General features: G+C 35.9%; 6 protein-coding genes across 6 annotated transcripts in view; 1 reads left to right on the plus strand and 5 right to left on the minus strand.

Moving 5' to 3' along the window:
* Positions 958-8,172, minus strand: LOC104715764 (MATH domain and coiled-coil domain-containing protein At3g58250). Its single transcript, XM_019230063.1, is given in 4 exon segments — positions 958-1,422; positions 7,387-7,598; positions 7,795-7,964; positions 8,066-8,172. Coding segments are annotated over 4 exon segments (954 nt in total).
* On the minus strand, positions 8,550-10,032 carry LOC104715765 (MATH domain and coiled-coil domain-containing protein At3g58260). The gene is made up of 4 exons (XM_019230266.1): positions 9,810-10,032; positions 9,547-9,695; positions 9,193-9,407; positions 8,550-9,067 (listed from the first exon to the last, which is right to left on the minus strand). The coding sequence occupies exons 1-4, from the start codon at positions 9,917-9,919 to the stop codon at positions 8,603-8,605; spliced, it is 939 nt and encodes a 312-aa protein (XP_019085811.1). The 5' UTR covers positions 9,920-10,032; the 3' UTR covers positions 8,550-8,602.
* On the minus strand, positions 10,910-12,145 carry LOC104715766 (MATH domain and coiled-coil domain-containing protein At3g58280-like). Its single transcript, XM_019230299.1, has 4 exons — positions 12,048-12,145; positions 11,778-11,935; positions 11,396-11,673; positions 10,910-11,312 (listed from the first exon to the last, which is right to left on the minus strand). The coding sequence occupies exons 1-4, from the start codon at positions 12,143-12,145 to the stop codon at positions 10,932-10,934; spliced, it is 915 nt and encodes a 304-aa protein (XP_019085844.1). The 3' UTR covers positions 10,910-10,931.
* Positions 13,116-13,836, plus strand: LOC104715767 (NAC transcription factor 29-like). The gene is made up of 3 exons (XM_010433145.1): positions 13,116-13,286; positions 13,368-13,682; positions 13,768-13,836. The coding sequence occupies exons 1-3, from the start codon at positions 13,116-13,118 to the stop codon at positions 13,834-13,836; spliced, it is 555 nt and encodes a 184-aa protein (XP_010431447.1).
* On the minus strand, positions 13,874-15,533 carry LOC104712518 (MATH domain and coiled-coil domain-containing protein At3g58270-like). Its single transcript, XM_010429433.1, has 4 exons — positions 15,424-15,533; positions 15,174-15,337; positions 14,660-14,961; positions 13,874-14,482 (listed from the first exon to the last, which is right to left on the minus strand). Exons 1-4 carry the CDS (start codon positions 15,531-15,533, stop codon positions 14,081-14,083), a joined length of 978 nt encoding a protein of 325 aa, XP_010427735.1. The 3' UTR covers positions 13,874-14,080.
* Positions 16,889-17,692, minus strand: part of LOC104715768 (MATH domain and coiled-coil domain-containing protein At3g58260-like) — a 6,094-nt gene continuing 5,290 nt past the window's right edge. The window contains exons 3-4 of the mRNA XM_019230064.1: positions 17,376-17,590; positions 16,889-17,269 (exon numbers count right to left, since the gene is read on the minus strand). Coding sequence (XP_019085609.1) covers positions 16,889-17,269; positions 17,376-17,590 — 596 coding nt within the window. The remainder of the gene's footprint in view (positions 17,270-17,375; positions 17,591-17,692) is intronic.

Here is a 17,692-nt window from a genome sequence, read left to right on the forward strand (position 1 = left end):
GAACCCCAAGATCTTAAACATCTATATTAATCACATAATAGAATCATAAAGAGGGTTAAAGTAATACCTCCACTCATTGTAGAAATGATGCTTCCTTGAATGGTTTCTTCTTCTTCAATGGCTTGAAGGCTTGAAAAGAAACTCTTAGATGATCTTTAGGTGGAAGATAAGGTTTCTCTCCCCTTTCCTATAAACTCTTTACTTTATGTGTTGTTTTTGTTCTTATGATGATTTGTGATGGAGCAAACCATCTATTTATAGGAGGGAAGAGGACCTTACTCCTCATTAGGGTTTTGTCTCATTATTTAATCTCAACCATCCATCATAGTAAAGATAAAGACAATGGTGACAAGTGTGATAACAAGTGTCTAGTATTGCTTCAAACATAACATGCAACTTCACACTTGTCCTCTTATAAGCTTTAGCATGACATGTAGCTTAATACTTGTCCTTATAAGCATAAGCTTAACATGTAGCTTAACACATGTCCTTTTGGTTCCCAAATGATTAAAATATAACAAACCCAATTAAATAACCTACTAACTATAAGACCACATACATGGGTAAAAAATAATTATTTTCTTACATTTTACACTATAATCCCTAATATTTCTAGTAGCCGTCCTGTATAAAAAGAGAAGTTGAATGATACATATAATTAAAAACTAATAAATCAAGAAAACCTAAATTTAATAAAACTAAAGGAGAAAAAGCTAAATTTTCTAGTATACGAATTAATATAATAAGTGGAATAACTAATGCCATCGTTGACAAGAAAAAAAATTAATGGGCGTCAAATCCGTTTTGAGAACCCTTTGACCACACCATAGAAAAAACTTCTATACGATATGTGCGAACATGAAGTTTCTTTAATTATCTTCTTAACTTTAGAAGGGAAAACAAGAGAACAGGCAAGACCACCGACCGTAGCTTACTAGCAGAACCTTGCCTAAAAACTCAAAAAAAATCATCAAAGACATTGTCATCAGATAACGAGAGTGGAGTTATGGCAGCCAAAACCTCTGCCTTCTCCTTCTCAAACTGAGCTTCGAGGTCTGAAGACTTCCTCTTCACCTTTTCCAACTGAGCTTCAATGTCTGAACACTTCCTCTTCAAATCCTTCAACTCTCCCTCAATTTCTCGCATCCGAGTCTCACCAGCTACCTCTTTCTCCTTCTTTTCTGACACTTGATCAAGTTTCTTCTCCAACCAATCCAACTTAAATCTGTTAGCAGTCATGGATTCCAGTGCAACATATGCATCGACCAGATCATCCTTCGAGATTTCTTTAGGTGACCGGTGCACAGTCTCGGTCAAGCTGAGTAAGACATTCATGTACCCAGTCTTCAGATATTGGTTATTTATATTGAGTTTTGTTGCAATGTTTGGGTGTCTTTCAAACAAATGGTTCACAGATTTTACCTGTGAGTGAAATAAAATGGACGTAAGAAGTAAAACCTTATCAGATAGCAAAAACATACCAAAAACAAGCAATGTCTTAATTAAGCTTCTATATAAATCCAGACTCTAAAGATGAGTGAATGGTTCTTCTGATTTTTTTTTTACTTTAATTTGTAGTTAGAACTATTTTTTTCTTACTTGGGAAGGAAGAACATGAAACCGTTGACATGTTTAAATTCTGGTTGACCTAGAAAAGTGGATACACACATGTCTCTTGTTATCCCAAGTAAGGAGGCCTAAGAAGGAGTTTATTATCGACCTAAGTGGGATCGGTTGGAGATGGAGTTATCATCTCGAGAAGGCGTGTTAAGATCCCACATTTGGTCCTTGGTTTGAAGGGTAGATTGTTGGGATACAATCCAAGTCCCACATCAGAAGTTTGAAGGAACTATCATTAATATATATGAGTTAGGGGCAATCCACTGTTTTTCCAATTGGTTTTTAGTTAGAAGCCCAAGATAAGCCCAAAATTTAACGACGAACCAAGAACCTTTGGTGAAGGAAAGGAGTCGAAAGAATGGATACATGCTTGTAAGGAGGAAGTTGGATCAATAGAGAAGCTAAAGACTTGAGATCTTGTTGATTACTAGTTAGAGCAAAACCAATTGGTCTCAAATGGGTCTTTAAACTTAAAAGAAACAATTAGACTTCCTATTGATCTTGCAGCTGCACATGGTTGGGAAATCCATCATCTTGACGTTAAAACAGTCTTCCTTCATGGAGAACTAAAAGGAACAGTGTATGTCTCACAACAAGAAGAATTCAAGAAGACGGGAAGAGAAGACAAAGTTTACAGACTTAACAAAGTTCTCTATGGATTACGACAAGCACCACGAGCCTGGAACAACAAATTGAATAAGATTCTCTTAGACTTGAGCTTCATCAAATGCACCAAGGAACCATCTCTGTGTCGAAAGGAGGTTGGAAGAAATTTGTTGATCGTTGGTGTTTATGTCGATGATCTTTTTGTTACAGGGACAAGCTTGGATGTCATTAACGATTTCAAAAAGGAGATGGGATCAAAATTTGAGATGAGTGACCTTGGAAAATTGACATACTATCTAGGAATTGAAGTTGTTCAGCATCAAGGAGGGATAACACTGAATCAAGCACGCTATGCTCAAAAGATTCTTGAAGAAGCTAAGATGGACAAATGTAATCCAGTCAACACACCCATGGAACTTGGTTTAAAACTCTCAAAAGCAGAGTACGAGAGAGAGATTGACGCAAAGGTGTACAGAAAACATGTAGGATGTCTTCGCTATTTTTTTTCACATAAGACCAGACTTGTCTAATTGTGTGGGAATTCTGAGTAGATACATGCAAAGTCCATGTGAATCACATGGTGCGGCAATGAAGCAGTGTCTGAGATACTTAAAGGGAACTACAACACTTGGCCTAGAGTTTGGTAGGAAAAAGATACCAAAGCTTATAGGATATAGCGACAACAGCCATAATGTTGATGAAGATGATGGCAAGATTACCTCTGGACACATCTTTTATCTAGGAGAAAGTCTGATTACTTGGTGTTCACAAAAACATGATGTTGTAGCTTTATCTTCGTGTGAGGCCGAGTTCATGGCCGGAAGAGAGGCTGAAAACAAGCCATTTGGTTGAAAGAACTACTTTGTGAAATCACCGGAGCTCCAAGCGAAAAGGTCACAATACGAATCAACAATATGTCTACGATTGCTTTGACAAAAAAATCCTGTGTTTCATGGCTGAAGCAAACACATACATAGACAATATCATTTTATTAGAGAATGTGTTGAAAAGGGTCAAATTGAAGTTGAGCATGTTCCTGGGAGTGAGCAAAATGCAGACATACTAACAAAGACACTTGGAAGAAATAAGTTCAAAGAGATGAGAGATCTCATTGGTGTTCAAGATTTGAAGAAAAGTGAGTTCAAGCTTAAAGGGAAGAATATTGGATTAAGCTTGAAGAAGACTTGAAGATTTAGGTTGTCCTAGAGAGATTAGGATTGGTGGATGTTTAGGAGCTATCTAAACATACATTACCAAATAGGATTAGGATTAGTTGGTTTTGGTTATATATATATATATATAAAGGGATGCAGGTGTTGTAGAAAAATATAAAAGAGAGTTTTGTGTGAGAGATTTGAGAGAGATTGAAAACTTAAGTTTTGAGAGATTTTTTAAAGCTAATAAAATGAGTTGTACATATTGCACACAAATTACGAAAAACTTGAATTATACGAATATGTCCTTATTTAATGAGTAATTCATCATTTAAATTTAATAAAAATAGCTTTGGGTTAAGGATAAATTAGAAAATTTGATATAAAAAATCATATTGAAAATATAAAATGACAGTTCTTGTGAAACAAATAAAAAACTCCAGAATGACATTCTTTGTGAAACAGAGAGAATATAATGGTTATTCACAGAATCGACTAATTAAAAGATAAATCAAAAAATTAATTGCTAAAACAAACCTATTACAGTAATTGTCTTTTTTTAAACTATAAATAAATGGATTAAATTATCTGGATTAATAGAACCAAATTCCTTGACCCTTTAATAGAACCAAATTCCTTGACCCTTTGTTTAAGGAGGATTCAGCAGTTCAAATGTGAAATGTGTATACCAACAGTAAAACCTATCACTCATTCAGTGCATCGTCAGTTTCGCAAGTTAATGGCGTTATGGCTGCCATGAAATCTCCCAAGCTTTCATCACCCAGAATTTATTGATTTCTTTTCTTTCTTTTCTAAACATTTTTTTTTTGCCATGGAGTCAAAATTTCAGGTTTCGCTACTTTAATTTGTAAACCTGATTATATTTCTATTTAATGAGATTTACATTCATTGTAAAAACAGTAAAGCCCTAGCACTCTAGGAGCCCCTAGCTATCAACTCACATTCCACGTACGTAAATCCTGACCCATGTTGATCTTTTCATATTATTTAATGAAAATACTTTTTGGAAGACTTAAGTAGGCAGGAGTCAACATCGATCAGACGATCAATGGGGAGTGAAGCTGATAAGAAGAAGTTCACTTGGGTGATTAAGAATTTTCCCTCTTTGCAATCTGAAAAACTATATTCTGATCAGTTCGTGATTGGCCGCTACAGATGGTAATTATAGGAAGACAACTTGTCTTTTAATATTTTCGTCCTAATTAATTAGTTTTACCGTTTACGTTTACGTGATATATTAGTTCTCCTTCGTTTTTCTGATTGTTCTCTATGGTTTCTGCTTACATGCGTCTTCTGGCCTTTCCCAAGGAAATTAATAAATCTGATAATTTGTCTCTATATCTTGACGTTTCCTCTTAATGAACTCAATATAGTTTGTGTTTGTTTAATCTATAACAAGATTGTTAAAGTACTATAAGATTTATATATCGTTGGGCCCTTAACCAATATTTTGCAAACGTTGCGTTTCATTATTTTTCCATTCCCAAGAACAAAGAGCAAAACCATGTGAGAGTTCTGAATTTGTGTGCCATTTCGATATTTGTTTCATTAATTCTGAAAAAGTAATGACCTAAAACTGTTAAATTTTACTCTGATACCAAAGGCGATATTGGAATGTGGGGCTATTGTATTCGGTGTTTTATATTAGTTGTTCAAATGTTTCAATTTAAACAAAATTTTCTTCCAATCCTTTGTTAATTTCTCTTTCGGGTTGCGTAACAACAAACCTTATTTTTCAGTGGCACAAAAGATTGGAGAAGTAGATAACAAAAATCAATTGCACGAGCAAAACGCCAACAATAATAACCAAAAAGCAAAGATCCACACTTGTTTGGCCGAAACTTTTCGTCTTTGAAGACCAAAAGCTTGTAGAAAACCGTGAATAAGCAGACTAATCAAAATAAATTAAACAAACTGAAAACTAAACAAGAACACCAACTCAAAAGTGAAAACTCCATAACAAAAGTCCATTGAGAAAAAGAAGAGATCCAACAATGCGTTGCATCATTGACGGATCTATATTAACGCTATAACCATGATGCATATCATCAATAGGGGAAGCCACTTAATTAGGTCATCATTTTTATCAAACAACGAGAAAGGAGCTCTGACGGCCAAAACATCTGCCTTCTCCTTCTTCAGAAGAGCTAGCTTCAAGGCTTGAACACTTATGCTTCAAATCCTTAAACTCTTCCTCAGTATATTTTCATAACAATCCTTAATATTTCTATTTCTAATAGCCATGAAGAAAAGAGGAGTTGACTAGTTGAGAAATCCACTGTCACAACAAAAGGATATAAAAAATAAAAACTAGAGAATCTGAGTCACTGGTGAATTTCATTTTACACAATATCACTGAAATCAAGTGGAGCACGAGCAGCCATAGCCAGTTCCTTCTCAATCTTCAGTTCGTTCTCGAAATAAAACAAACTTTTGTTTCTGCACCTCTCCTTGGAATTCTTTGATCCGAGCGCCACTTTCTTGCTCTTCCTTCTTCTTTAGGTAAACATTCAAAAGCTTCATCTTAAGCCAATCCAACTTAAACCCTGCATCTTCCAGGTCAAAAAGTGTCTTGTCTGCTTCGTCTAAGTCCTCATCAGTTAGCTCATGAGGCGATCGACAAAAAATTCCAATAAGATCAAGGAGGACATCAATGTAAGCTGTTTTGAGCTGTTGTTTCTTTGGACGAAAACCTGATGCAGTGCCCGGGTGCCTTTCGAATATTTGCCTCACCAGTTTGACCTATCATAAAAATACCGTATAAAACAAGAAACAAACAAAAAAACATAAAATTAGCGGAGATTCAAAATTTGATTACCTGTGAAGAAGGAACTTGAAACCCATTGACGTCCACTATTTCATCATTACTCATCAGAATAAAATAACTTAAATTGACTCTCTTTTTTTGTTTTCCGATCCTTTCTTTTGATCACATTGTTATTTCAGGCAATATTTAAACAGCAAGAGCATGAAGAAGAGAAATCCAAAGGATCAATACCCTTGTTGATGAAAATACATGCATCTCTGTTTCCAAAAATTATAATAAAAGAAAATGCATGCATTTGTATATAGACTTATGAGAAAAGCCTTGGCTCCTCGTGATAAATGATGAGACAGCTGATTTAAGAAAAAAATAACATACGTTCGTTTGGCTTCGACTCTTCAGTTTTCCAAGATTAGTTTTTCATCAGGAAAAACAATGCTTTAAAGACACATTGAGAACCCTTAACCACACTGAAAACTTATATGTAATGTGTGAACATAAATTCTCTTAACTGCTGAGAAAAATCTTCTAACTATTTTTTTATTTTTATTTTATCTTTAGAAGGGAGAAAGCAAAAGAACAGGCCAGGTCACTCTAGTACTATAGCAGAACCTAAATCTAATTGCCTAACTTAAAATAACCAATATTATCAAAAAACTCATCATCATAATCATAATCATCATCATCTTCTTCATCTTCATCTTCATCTTCATCATCATCATCTTCATCTTCACCACCATCATCATCAGACAGCGAGAGGGGAGCTATGGCAGCCAAAACCTCTGCCTTCTCCTTCTCCAACTGGGCTTCGAGGTCTGAACACTTAAGCTTCAAATCCTTCAACTCTTGTTCAATTTCTTGAATCCGAGTCTCACCAGCTTCACCTTTCTTCTTCTTTTTAGACACTTGATCAAGTTTCTTCCTCAACCAATCCAACATAAATCCACACTCATTCATGGGTTCCAGTAAAGCATATGCATCTGCCAGTTCATCTTTAGAGATTTCCTTAGGCGACCGGCGCAGAGTCTCAGTCACGCTGAGTATGGCATTGATGAACCCTGTCTTCACATATTGGTTTTTTATACGGCTGTTTTTTGCAATTTCCGGGTGTCCTTCAATCAAACGGTTCAAAGATTTCACCTGCGGGTGAAAACACAAATGATTACTTACTTATTCCTGTAGCGTGTAAATAATATAAAGAAACTGATGAAGGTTTCTTACCTGTGAAGAAAGAACTTGAAACCCCTTGACATCCATATATGATATTGTTTCCTCTCGTACCTCTGCTTTGCCAATAACTTCAAGAACTTCAACGTCGGCCACAATCTTTAAGTCTCCGTTCACCACCCACCCACTATATGGTTAAAGTTTGGTATGAGGAGCCATTGTTGGGAAACCCCAAGAGACAGAATTCAGATCAAACAGGTGGTTTGCTTCTGTAAAGTCACGAAACATATATAAAGCGAATCTAGTCAAAACAAGCCTTTCTTGCACAACAATACATAACTAGAATCTCGCAATAGCACAAGACCGCCACGGCGCCACGACGAAAAAGTAAGAATCATAATAATTAATTGAAGTTTAAAATTCATATTGTAATATATAAGCGAGGGTAGCTAGAAAAATAACACTCACCTCGCACGAAAGAGTTATGCGTAACATAATGTGGTATAGTAAAAGAAAATTTTGCGTTTCTTCTCCATCCACAAGGCAATAATTCATGATCAGCAACCTCAAGATACAGAGACAAATAACCATGTTCATCATAACTCTTTCCATTGGGATAAGCCAGAAGGCGCCTGCAAGCAAAAAAACAAAGAAAACAATCAAGCCGACCAAACGGAGAATATATTATATATATCCTGTAAACCTAAACCTAAAGAAAAGTTCGTCTTCGTACCAGTTGCAGCCATCAACCACGAATACGTCAGAATAGATACGCTCGGATTGCAGATAATTAAAATTCTTAATCACCCAAGTGAAACTCTTAGCAACTGGCTTCTCCATTGATCTTGATGATGATGATGATGACTCGTACTCCAACGACACAACAATCTTGAGACACGCCACAAAAATAAAGAGTAAGATTGTACTTTAATTGGTATATAGCATTGTAAGCAAATCTTTTCCTACAATTTACCACACACACCGTAGAAAACGAAGAGAGTCGATGGAAAAATAATGCTTAGGGCTTTACCACACAGCTTCATAAGTTTTCGGCTCCTATAGTTTGTGGGGTTAAAACATAGTTGGGCCCAGGCGGTCAAAAAATTTATATATAGTTGGGCCCTTAACCAGTATTTGCATTAGGGTTATATTAAATGCTGAAAATTCAAAACAAAATTTTCAAAATAAGCAAAGTAATCAAAATAAAACCAATTGAAAACTAAACAAGAACACCAACTGAAAACTCCATAACAAAAGTCCATTGAGAAAATTAGAAGAGATCCACCAATATAATCATGATGCACAACATCAATAGGGGAAGCCACATAATTAGGTCATCATCTGTAACAAAGAACGAGGAAGGAGTTCTGGCTGCCAAAACATCTGCCTTCTCCTTCTTCAGAAGAGCTTCAAGGCTTGAACACTTCTGCTTCAAATCCTTAAACTCTTCCTCAATTTTTTGCATACGAATCACACCAGCTTCTTTCTCCTTTTTAAACAACTCGTCGAGCTTATTCTCCAACCAATCCACCTTGAATCCTACATTTTTCATGTATGCTAGAGTAGTTTTTGCATCAGACAGATCATCCTTGGAGATTTCCTTAGGTGACTGGTGGAGAGTCTCACTCAAGCTGAGTAGGACATTCATGTACGCTGTCTTCAAAGATTTGTTCTTTATACTGAACTTTGATGCAATGTCTGGGTGTCTCTCAAACAAACAGTTCACAGATTTCACCTGCGAGTGGAAAATTAAAAAAGTATGATTTATAAGTCAACTAGCAAATTTTAAAGATTTTGTAGACCATATATATGCAGCGTGCAGAAGTGATTACGTTTTCATCTCTTTCTTAAGTTTCTTACCTGTGAAGGAAGAACTTGAAACCCTTTGACATCCATGCTTTGAGACTTCTCTGGTTCATCTAATGAGCCAATAACTTCAAGAACATCTACCGCAGCAACAATCATGATTCCATCATTCACCAGGAATCCACCATATTTATCAGCAAATACTTTAAGGTCTAGTATTGGTGGAAAACTGAATCGGGGATTATTCTGATCAAACCACTGTTGTGTTTCTATATAAAAAAAAAAAAAAAAACCACAAAACAGATTTCATCTCATAGGTTACATTTTTTTGAATAACCAGCATCAAACATCATGCTATTTGAATAATAAAATATCAAATTTAGATATGCAGTTGGTAGATCTAATAACCTTGTTGTCGGGAGAATTTTTGTGACAATTGATTTACTAGAGTTAGGGTAATTTTTGCATGTCTTCTCCATCCAGAAGGCAAAGACTCACGAATAGGAACTTCCAGAGACACAGACAAATCATTAAATTCGGTAGAGGCAATAAGACGCCTGCAAGCAAAGAATGTCCGGTAAAAAATCAGTGAGAGTATCTATCTATCAACTTCACATAGATATAAAAATAAAAATATAAACATTAGAAAAGAGATTCTCTTCTTCTTATACCATTTACAGCCACCAACAACGAACTGTTTATAACGGCTAGATTTATGAGCTTGCATAGTGGAGACATTTTTAATCACCCAAGTGAACGTGTTATCAACTTGCTTCCCCATTGATGATCAAGATGAAAGAGTCTTGGAAATCAAGCTACCAGAATATGAACCTCAAATTAGAAAGTCAAACAATCTCTTATCTCGAGCAACGAAACCAAAAACAGAGATTATGATTCCCCTGCCAAAATCAAGAGCCTTTAAAAGTTCCAACAACAGACGAAACAAGGGTTAAATAAGTGTTTACCCCCAAATTATAATGTGAATTGCTTTAGCTTTATCTTTTGAACAGATTCTTCTAGATACAAGAAGGACAATCTGTTAACCCACGTGTTAAAAGGTTTGGTTTAGCCATTAACTAATTGTTTGATTTTTGTTTTTTGGTTGGATAATTGTTTGATTTTCATTACATTATCTGGTAGTATAATTTAATTGACATGACATTTTAATTGATTTGTGTAAAATATACAAATCCTATGTTATTCAATCTTAGATTTTAAAGAGTATATTAAAATCTAATGTTATTAAATTATGATTTAAAAATCAACTTTAAAATTAACAACAATTTTAAAGTTATTTAACAGATGAATTAAAATTTTACTTTAAAATCTACTGTTATTCAAAACAATTTTTGGATTTATATTTTAATAATTTTTAAGAATTTGAGAAGATTTGTTTAGTTAAAAATACAGAAATCCAAATCTCATAATTTTTAGGTGGGATTTAAAAGAATTTTACAATAAATCATATCTACTTCCCTAAAATCATTCAAAACATTTAAAATCTCATAAAAATTCAAACATGCAAAAAATGCTTTCATTTTTAGTTTTTTAGGTAGGATTTTCATTTTTTTTGTCAGAAGAATGTGTATGAAAAAAATGCTTTCTATGGCAAGTAACAAACATTCTGTTCTTAGTTGTTTTGTGGAGTTGGGATATTAAGGCGTCATTGCAACTTTGGTTATTACGACTCTTTTCACCAAGAAACACTCAAATCTCTTAATCTTCAGAAGAAGACTATAAGTAGAAAACACTATTCCTAATTAAAAAAATGGACAAGACTCAAATTAAGAAGTTCAATCCAACGACATTAGTGAAGCGGAAGCTGCAGCTTTCTCTTTCTCTAGGTCGGTTTCAATCTCTTCCAATGCCAGCTTTCGCTTCTTGACCTGTTTCTCGAGTTCTCTGATCCGTGCGTCGTACTCTACCTGTTTTTCCAAAGCCTGATCCAGCTTCTTACGCAACCATTCCAAATTCCACCCTGCTTTTATCAGATCAGAGAGCGTATCATCTGCTTTCTTCAGGTCTTCCACGCAGAGCTCCTTAGAAGCTTTACACAGTGTCTTGATTAGGTCGAGCAGAGCATTCATGTAAGCGTTCTTGATGTGTTGATTCTTTAAACTGAAACCCTGTGCGAGATCTGGATGTTTCTCAAAGAGTGCCTTCACCTCATCAACCTGTGATGATGAATAAAAAAACATGTCAAACAAATTAAATTTATCGATCTCAAACTATTGAAACAAGAGGATATTAATATTACCTGAGAAACAAGAACCTGAAAGCCGTTGACCTCAATAGTTACATCATCTTTGTTCTGGACATCTTCAGATGAAGAGGAATCATCATGAGCTCTCTGTTCACTATTCTCAACTTGTGGTGTACTTAATGTGTCAATGACTTCAAGAACTCCTACTTCAGCAATAATCGTAATCTCCCCATTCAACAAGAATCCACCGTTTATGGGAGTAAGTCTGCTTAAAGGAACCATGTCTCTAAAACCGCAAATCTTAGTGTTCTTATCAAACCAGCGCCATCCTTCTGTAAATTAAACATGTAACAACAAGATCCATCACTATTCATTTATCTAACATAATTCAATGAATCATGATCACAACCATTGTGCATATATATATATGATTTACTTTTATGTACGGTATGCGCCTCACGAAGGTGATTGACTATAGTGAAGCCACATTCCACGTATCTTCTCCATCCACAAGGCAATGGTTCCGTAATAGCTTCCAGAAACAGAGAAAAGTTACCAGCATCGCGGTTTCCGTTGGGATTAGCAACAAGACGCCTGCCGGAAAGAAAGATTAAACCAAAAGATAAAGGATTACTGAATGATTGATTCATGACTGATATAGATATAAGATCACGTTAATAATGGACAAAAGAAACTAAGCATTTACCAGTTAGCGTCACCAATTTGGATTGGAACAGAACAACACGACTCACATCGCAAGTCTTTCACCACCCAACAAAACCTCTTAGATTCTTGATTAACCATTGAAGTGATATAAAGATTCAACTAGAAACAAGAAAACGCTTTTAAAAGTTCAAAACCCTAATCAGACGCACTGAAAAAGAATGGAGACGAAGAACTTTGTTTTTTTTTTTGGGTATAAACGGGAGATGCGGCTCTGCGTCGGACGATCATGCAGAGGAGGAATTTACAACTTGCGCGTCTAGTGTTGTGGATGTTGGTTCTATTTTTATCCGGTTCTTTTAAGGTCACCGACTTGAATCGTTTAACCGGATTGATTAGACTTTGGGCTGCGTCGGTGCTGTGACTTTAATAAACCGGTTCAATCCTTTTGAACTTTAGCAAACCGTTTCAATCAACAATAAGGGTTTTTCGCAAACCGTTTTAATCAACAATAAGGGTTTATTGTAATAAATTTAAAATTCATTATATTCACATATCCAAAATATTAGTGATGATGATTAGTAAAAACTACATTGCCCTCGCATATAAATAGAGGTTGAAAATGCTCATTATGTTGTTACTTGTGCAAATCGATTAAGATTCGAAATCTCAAACGAACCAGCTCCGATGGCGATTCCAACAAGAAACAAGTGCAAAGCAAGATCCTCGCCGGAACGACAAACCCAACCGCCGGAATGGCAAACGCAACCACCGTCGCCAAAACAGAACCGCGACAATCCTTCTTCATCGTCTTCGATCATTGATAACTTCTCTTCTCCGTCGACGAAACCATTCATTTTCCCGCCAGGTTATCAGTTCGTACCGACCGACCAAGAACTCAACTTGCATTACCTGAAAGGCTGAAACCCTTCTTGCAAAACAACAAAAACTCATGGCTCCTCAGTGCTCCCATTCATCACGTGAACATCTACGAGTCAAATCTTTTGATTCGAAACAGAGGATTTCGAGAAGGGTAATGAGAAAGAATGGTTCTTTATATCGGAGAGGACCAAGCAAGGTAGAAGTCTAAAAAGGCAGAAACGTGGTGCCAATGGAGGATACTAACGCAACAGTAGCTGCTAAGAAGATTAATGCTGGGAAAGGCATAGTCGGCTACAAGAAAGTACTAGAGTACTACGTTGGTGAACGACCAAACGGCGTGAAAACGTGTTGGTTAATGCATGAATACTCGTCTGAGTCTTCTTCTGTTGATAACGAGAAGGTATGTCTTTGTTTCTTGGGCTACAAGCTATTAAGGTTGTGATGTTTTGGATTTTTTTCAGTTTTGGGTTGGTGTGTGTAGGTCGATCATGCTTTGATTTATCTGACTTCTAAGGGAGCAAAGAAGAAGAAAGCAGATCAGGAAGAAGAGAATGAGAAGCTTAAGAAAGACGAAGAGGCGGTTGAACATCTGGATTTGCATCAACCGGACCAATCGCAGCTTCATGATATGGTGCATCAACAGCCACAGTACTGTTTACTTGACATGATCGATGCATGGCTAAAAACTGTGGAGGAACAACATAGTGTGAGTGTCGAATGTCGATACTCAGCAGCAACAACAACAAGAGCAATGTACACCGATTCTTCCTCAGGATATGGTGTATCAACAGCCAGAGTACTGTCTACTTCCAGCAGAGCATCAGAAGCCGCAGACGCAGCCTTTTCCTTATAACTTTCCTGAGTTTATCAGCTTTGAGCAGGAACCAGTGATCCCAGAGGATTATGAAGTTTTCGTTGCTGATTTCATTAAGCCACACTCATTTCAATGATCAATTAACCCATCTCTTTGCTTAATAGAAAAGAGAAAAGAACGAAAGATCTCAAAAGAAATACTCCATAAACGAACTTGAAGTACACCAAAATCTATCGAGTCGTCCAGGAACCACATTACTTCTTTACAAGAAACACAATGCATTAAGCAAACCTAACGGCTCATCAAAAACCACGAAATATATAACATCCAACCTAATTAAGCAGCTTATCAGAACTATAAGACCACGAAGCCAGAAGCCGTTAAACAACATCATCGAACGAGAGAGGAGCTCTGGCTACAGACACATCTGCTTTCTCCTTCTCTAGCTGAGCTTCCATGTCTGAGCACTTCTGCTTCAATTTCTTCAAGTCTTCCTCAATTTCTTGCACCCGAGTCTCACCAGCTTCCTCCTTCTCCTTCTTTTCTGATACTTGTTCCAGTTTCTCCTTCAACCAATTCAGATTCAACCCTGCGACAAACAAGTATCCAAGAGCATCATCTGCGTCTGCCAAATCACCCTTGGAGAGCTCTTGAGTGGGCTGGCACAACGTCTCGATTAGGCTGAGGAGGACATTCATGCAAGCCGACCTCAGATGCCGATTCTTTGGACAGAACTCTGCTATCTTCGGGTGTCTTTCAAATATACAGCGCACAGATTCAACCTGAAAGTGATAAGAAGATGAATTAAATATTGAGGGTGCAGTTATTGTCACTAAATTTACAAGTGCTCTCTGGTTACTTGAGAAACAATTAATAAAACAGAGAAACATAAATAGAACATAGATGTCTCTCGTCGTTGGAATTTTTAAGAAACAATTATACCGTTCTTGATTTCATACCTGTGAAGGAAAAACTCGGAAGCCATTGACATCCACGTATTCCTTTACCGATGAAGCTTCCTTGAGCAAATCTTTAGACTCCACTGCATCATTTTCATCTAACTTGCTCAGAGCTTTAGTTGTCTCTTCACATTCCTCTGTAACGTCTAATTTGCCAATAACTTCAAGAACAGCTACCTCGGCAACAATCTTGAGCTCTCCATTGACCAGGAATCCACCATTTTCTTCACGAAGTTCGTTAAGGGGAAACATTGATGTAAAACCAAAGTCCACAGCACTCGCATCAAACCAGTGTTTTGTTGCTGTAAAACAAAACGAAATAAATTCCATTCTTTATCATTGACTTCACATGCATATCTCTCTGTTAACGGTTATACATGGAACGGAACGCTGACTGTTATTAGTAATAAAAAAACCAACAAAACACTACTGAAACAACATATACAGTATAAGAAGTGTGGCAATCATTAGCACCAACGCAGTAGTTAGTGTGTTAGAAACAAAACAATCAAACCTTTAGTAACTAAAGAGAGATCTTCAGAGAGTTGATTCACTACACGTAAGTTAAAATCCACATGTCTTCTCCATCCATCAGGCAAAAACTCACTACCAGCAACGTCTAGATACAGTGACAAATACTCAACAGTACCATTTCCTTTAGGGAAGGCAAAAAGGCGCCTACAGAGTAAGTTTAGTCAATCCCCCAATTTCATGTAAATGTAGATGAGAAATCATATAGAAAAAAAATAAGTTTACATCTTTACCACTTGCAGCCATCAGCGACGAATTCATCCGAGTAAATTTTCCTGGATTGGAGAGAGCAGAAATCCTTAATCACCCAAGTGAACTTCTTGTAATCAACTTCTTTCCCCATTCTTCTCTTGCAATCAATCTACCAAGAAAACAAAGACAAGTTATTTTTAAAAAAACCCTAGAATTAATTTGTAAATAATGAACAAATCAAGCAATAATTTCGAGTAAACATAGATTCAGACACTTAGTATAAGACCATCTCCATTGTATTTCTCTATTTTTTTCTCTAAAATAGAGTAACTCAAAAATAGAGCATTGTTTTCCTCTAAATGTATTACTCTATTACTCTATTTTCACCTCTATAATAGAGTTAGTGTAACAAAATAGAGGTGAGAATAGAGTTGCTCTATATATAGAGCAATTCTATTATTTTCTCTATTTTAGAATAAAATATAGAGTAGAATTGGAACAAATGTTGCTCTATAATAGAGATTTGACTCTAAAATAGAGTGGGGTTGGAGATGCTCTAAACACTCTTAAAACATCAAAAGTACCATAATCAACGTAAGGAAACAAAGTTTACGAAATCAAAAAATTAGTGTTTAAGATTTGACCTTGTGAGTGGAAATTGGGAGTCGGAGAGACTGAACTGAAGAAGAATACCCCCAAGCCCGGGAACTATTTTGGATGTTCTTAGAGTAAATATATTATGAAAATAATGTAAGATCAGTAGTTAAGATTTTTTTGTTAAAAGTTAGTTATTGCGAGAACATGCTTAAGATCACAAGATTTAATAATATAATATTCTTAAACATATTACAATTATAAAAATTTATAAAATAACATTTAAATTGCAAACTTATAAAACTTTTACTAAAATTAAAAATACAATACCAAATTTTTATGAAACAAAAAAAAATTAAAGATAAAAAAAACAAACAAACATATTACTTAATTAAAAGCACACAAACCTTTTATTTAATTAATACATAGTTTAATGTCCAAATTTTAATTTGTGAAAAATTGTTTGCAAAAAATTGTATTCATTCACAATTTGCCACATCAGCTTAAAACTGAGCCAAGATCAGTTCTACATCAAGAACTAAAGTGTTCTAAACCCATTAGAAGAGTAAGCCTAGTGGAACAGTCTAGAAAAAAACCTCTTAAGCGTTTACGTTTTGTTATACCGACACGTTGTTTAACAAGTGGAGCACAAAACTGCACACAGTTTTGTGTTTTTGGATGTTAGAAGCGGCATCAAGCTTAGTTGAGGATACTTAAGTAGAAGAGGAACAAAAACAGAGAGGTTTATAGTTGCAGAAACATTACTTATTCAGCAAGAAACACTCAAATCTCTTAATCTTCTCCGGTTAAAAGAGGATATATTTTCGTTTCTCAAGTCAAATCTACATAAAAGGAAGTTATTAAGTAGAAAACAATATTCCTAAGAAATGGACAAGACTCAAATTAAGAAATTCAGTCCAACAACATTAGTGAAGCGGAAGCTGCAGCTTTCTCTTTCTCTAGGGCGGTTTCAAGCTCTTCCAATTCCAGCTTTCGCTTCTTGACCTGATTCTCGAGTTCCCTGATCCGTGTGTCGTACTCTACCTGTTTTTCCAAAGCCTGATCCAGCTTCTTACGCAACCATTCCAAATTCCACCCTGCTTTTATCAGATCAGAGAGCGTATCGTCTGCTTTCTTCAGGTCTTTCACGGAGAGATCCTTAGAAGCTTTGCACAGTGTCTTGATTAGGTCAAGCAGAGCATTCATGTAAGCGTTCTTGATGTGTTGATTCTTTAAACTGAAACCCTGTGCGAGATCTGGATGTTTCTCAAAGAGTGTCTTCACCACATCAACCTGTGATGATGAATAAAAAACAAAGGTCAACCAAATTAAATTTATCGAACTCAAAATAATCCTCAATATGGTGATTACGTTTTCATCTCTTTCTTAAGTTTCTTACCTGTGAAGGAAGAACTTGAAACCCTTTGACATCCATGCTTTGAGACTTCTCTGGTTCATCTAATGAGCCAATAACTTCAAGAACATCTACCGCAGCAACAATTATGATTCCATCGTTCACCAGGAATCCACCATATTTATCAGCAAATACTGTGAGGTCTAGTACTGGTGGAAAACTCAATCGGGGGTTATTCTGATCAAACCACTGTTGTGTTTCTATATATAAAAAAACAACAAAACAGATTTCATCTCATAGGTTACATTTTTTTTGAGTACACTACAAGAAAACAGGCAATTTACGACTACGATTGGCGACTA

Source organism: Camelina sativa, chromosome 9 (genome assembly GCF_000633955.1).
Source record: "Camelina sativa cultivar DH55 chromosome 9, Cs, whole genome shotgun sequence".
In the NCBI taxonomy this organism is placed as follows: Eukaryota; Viridiplantae; Streptophyta; class Magnoliopsida; order Brassicales; family Brassicaceae; genus Camelina; species Camelina sativa.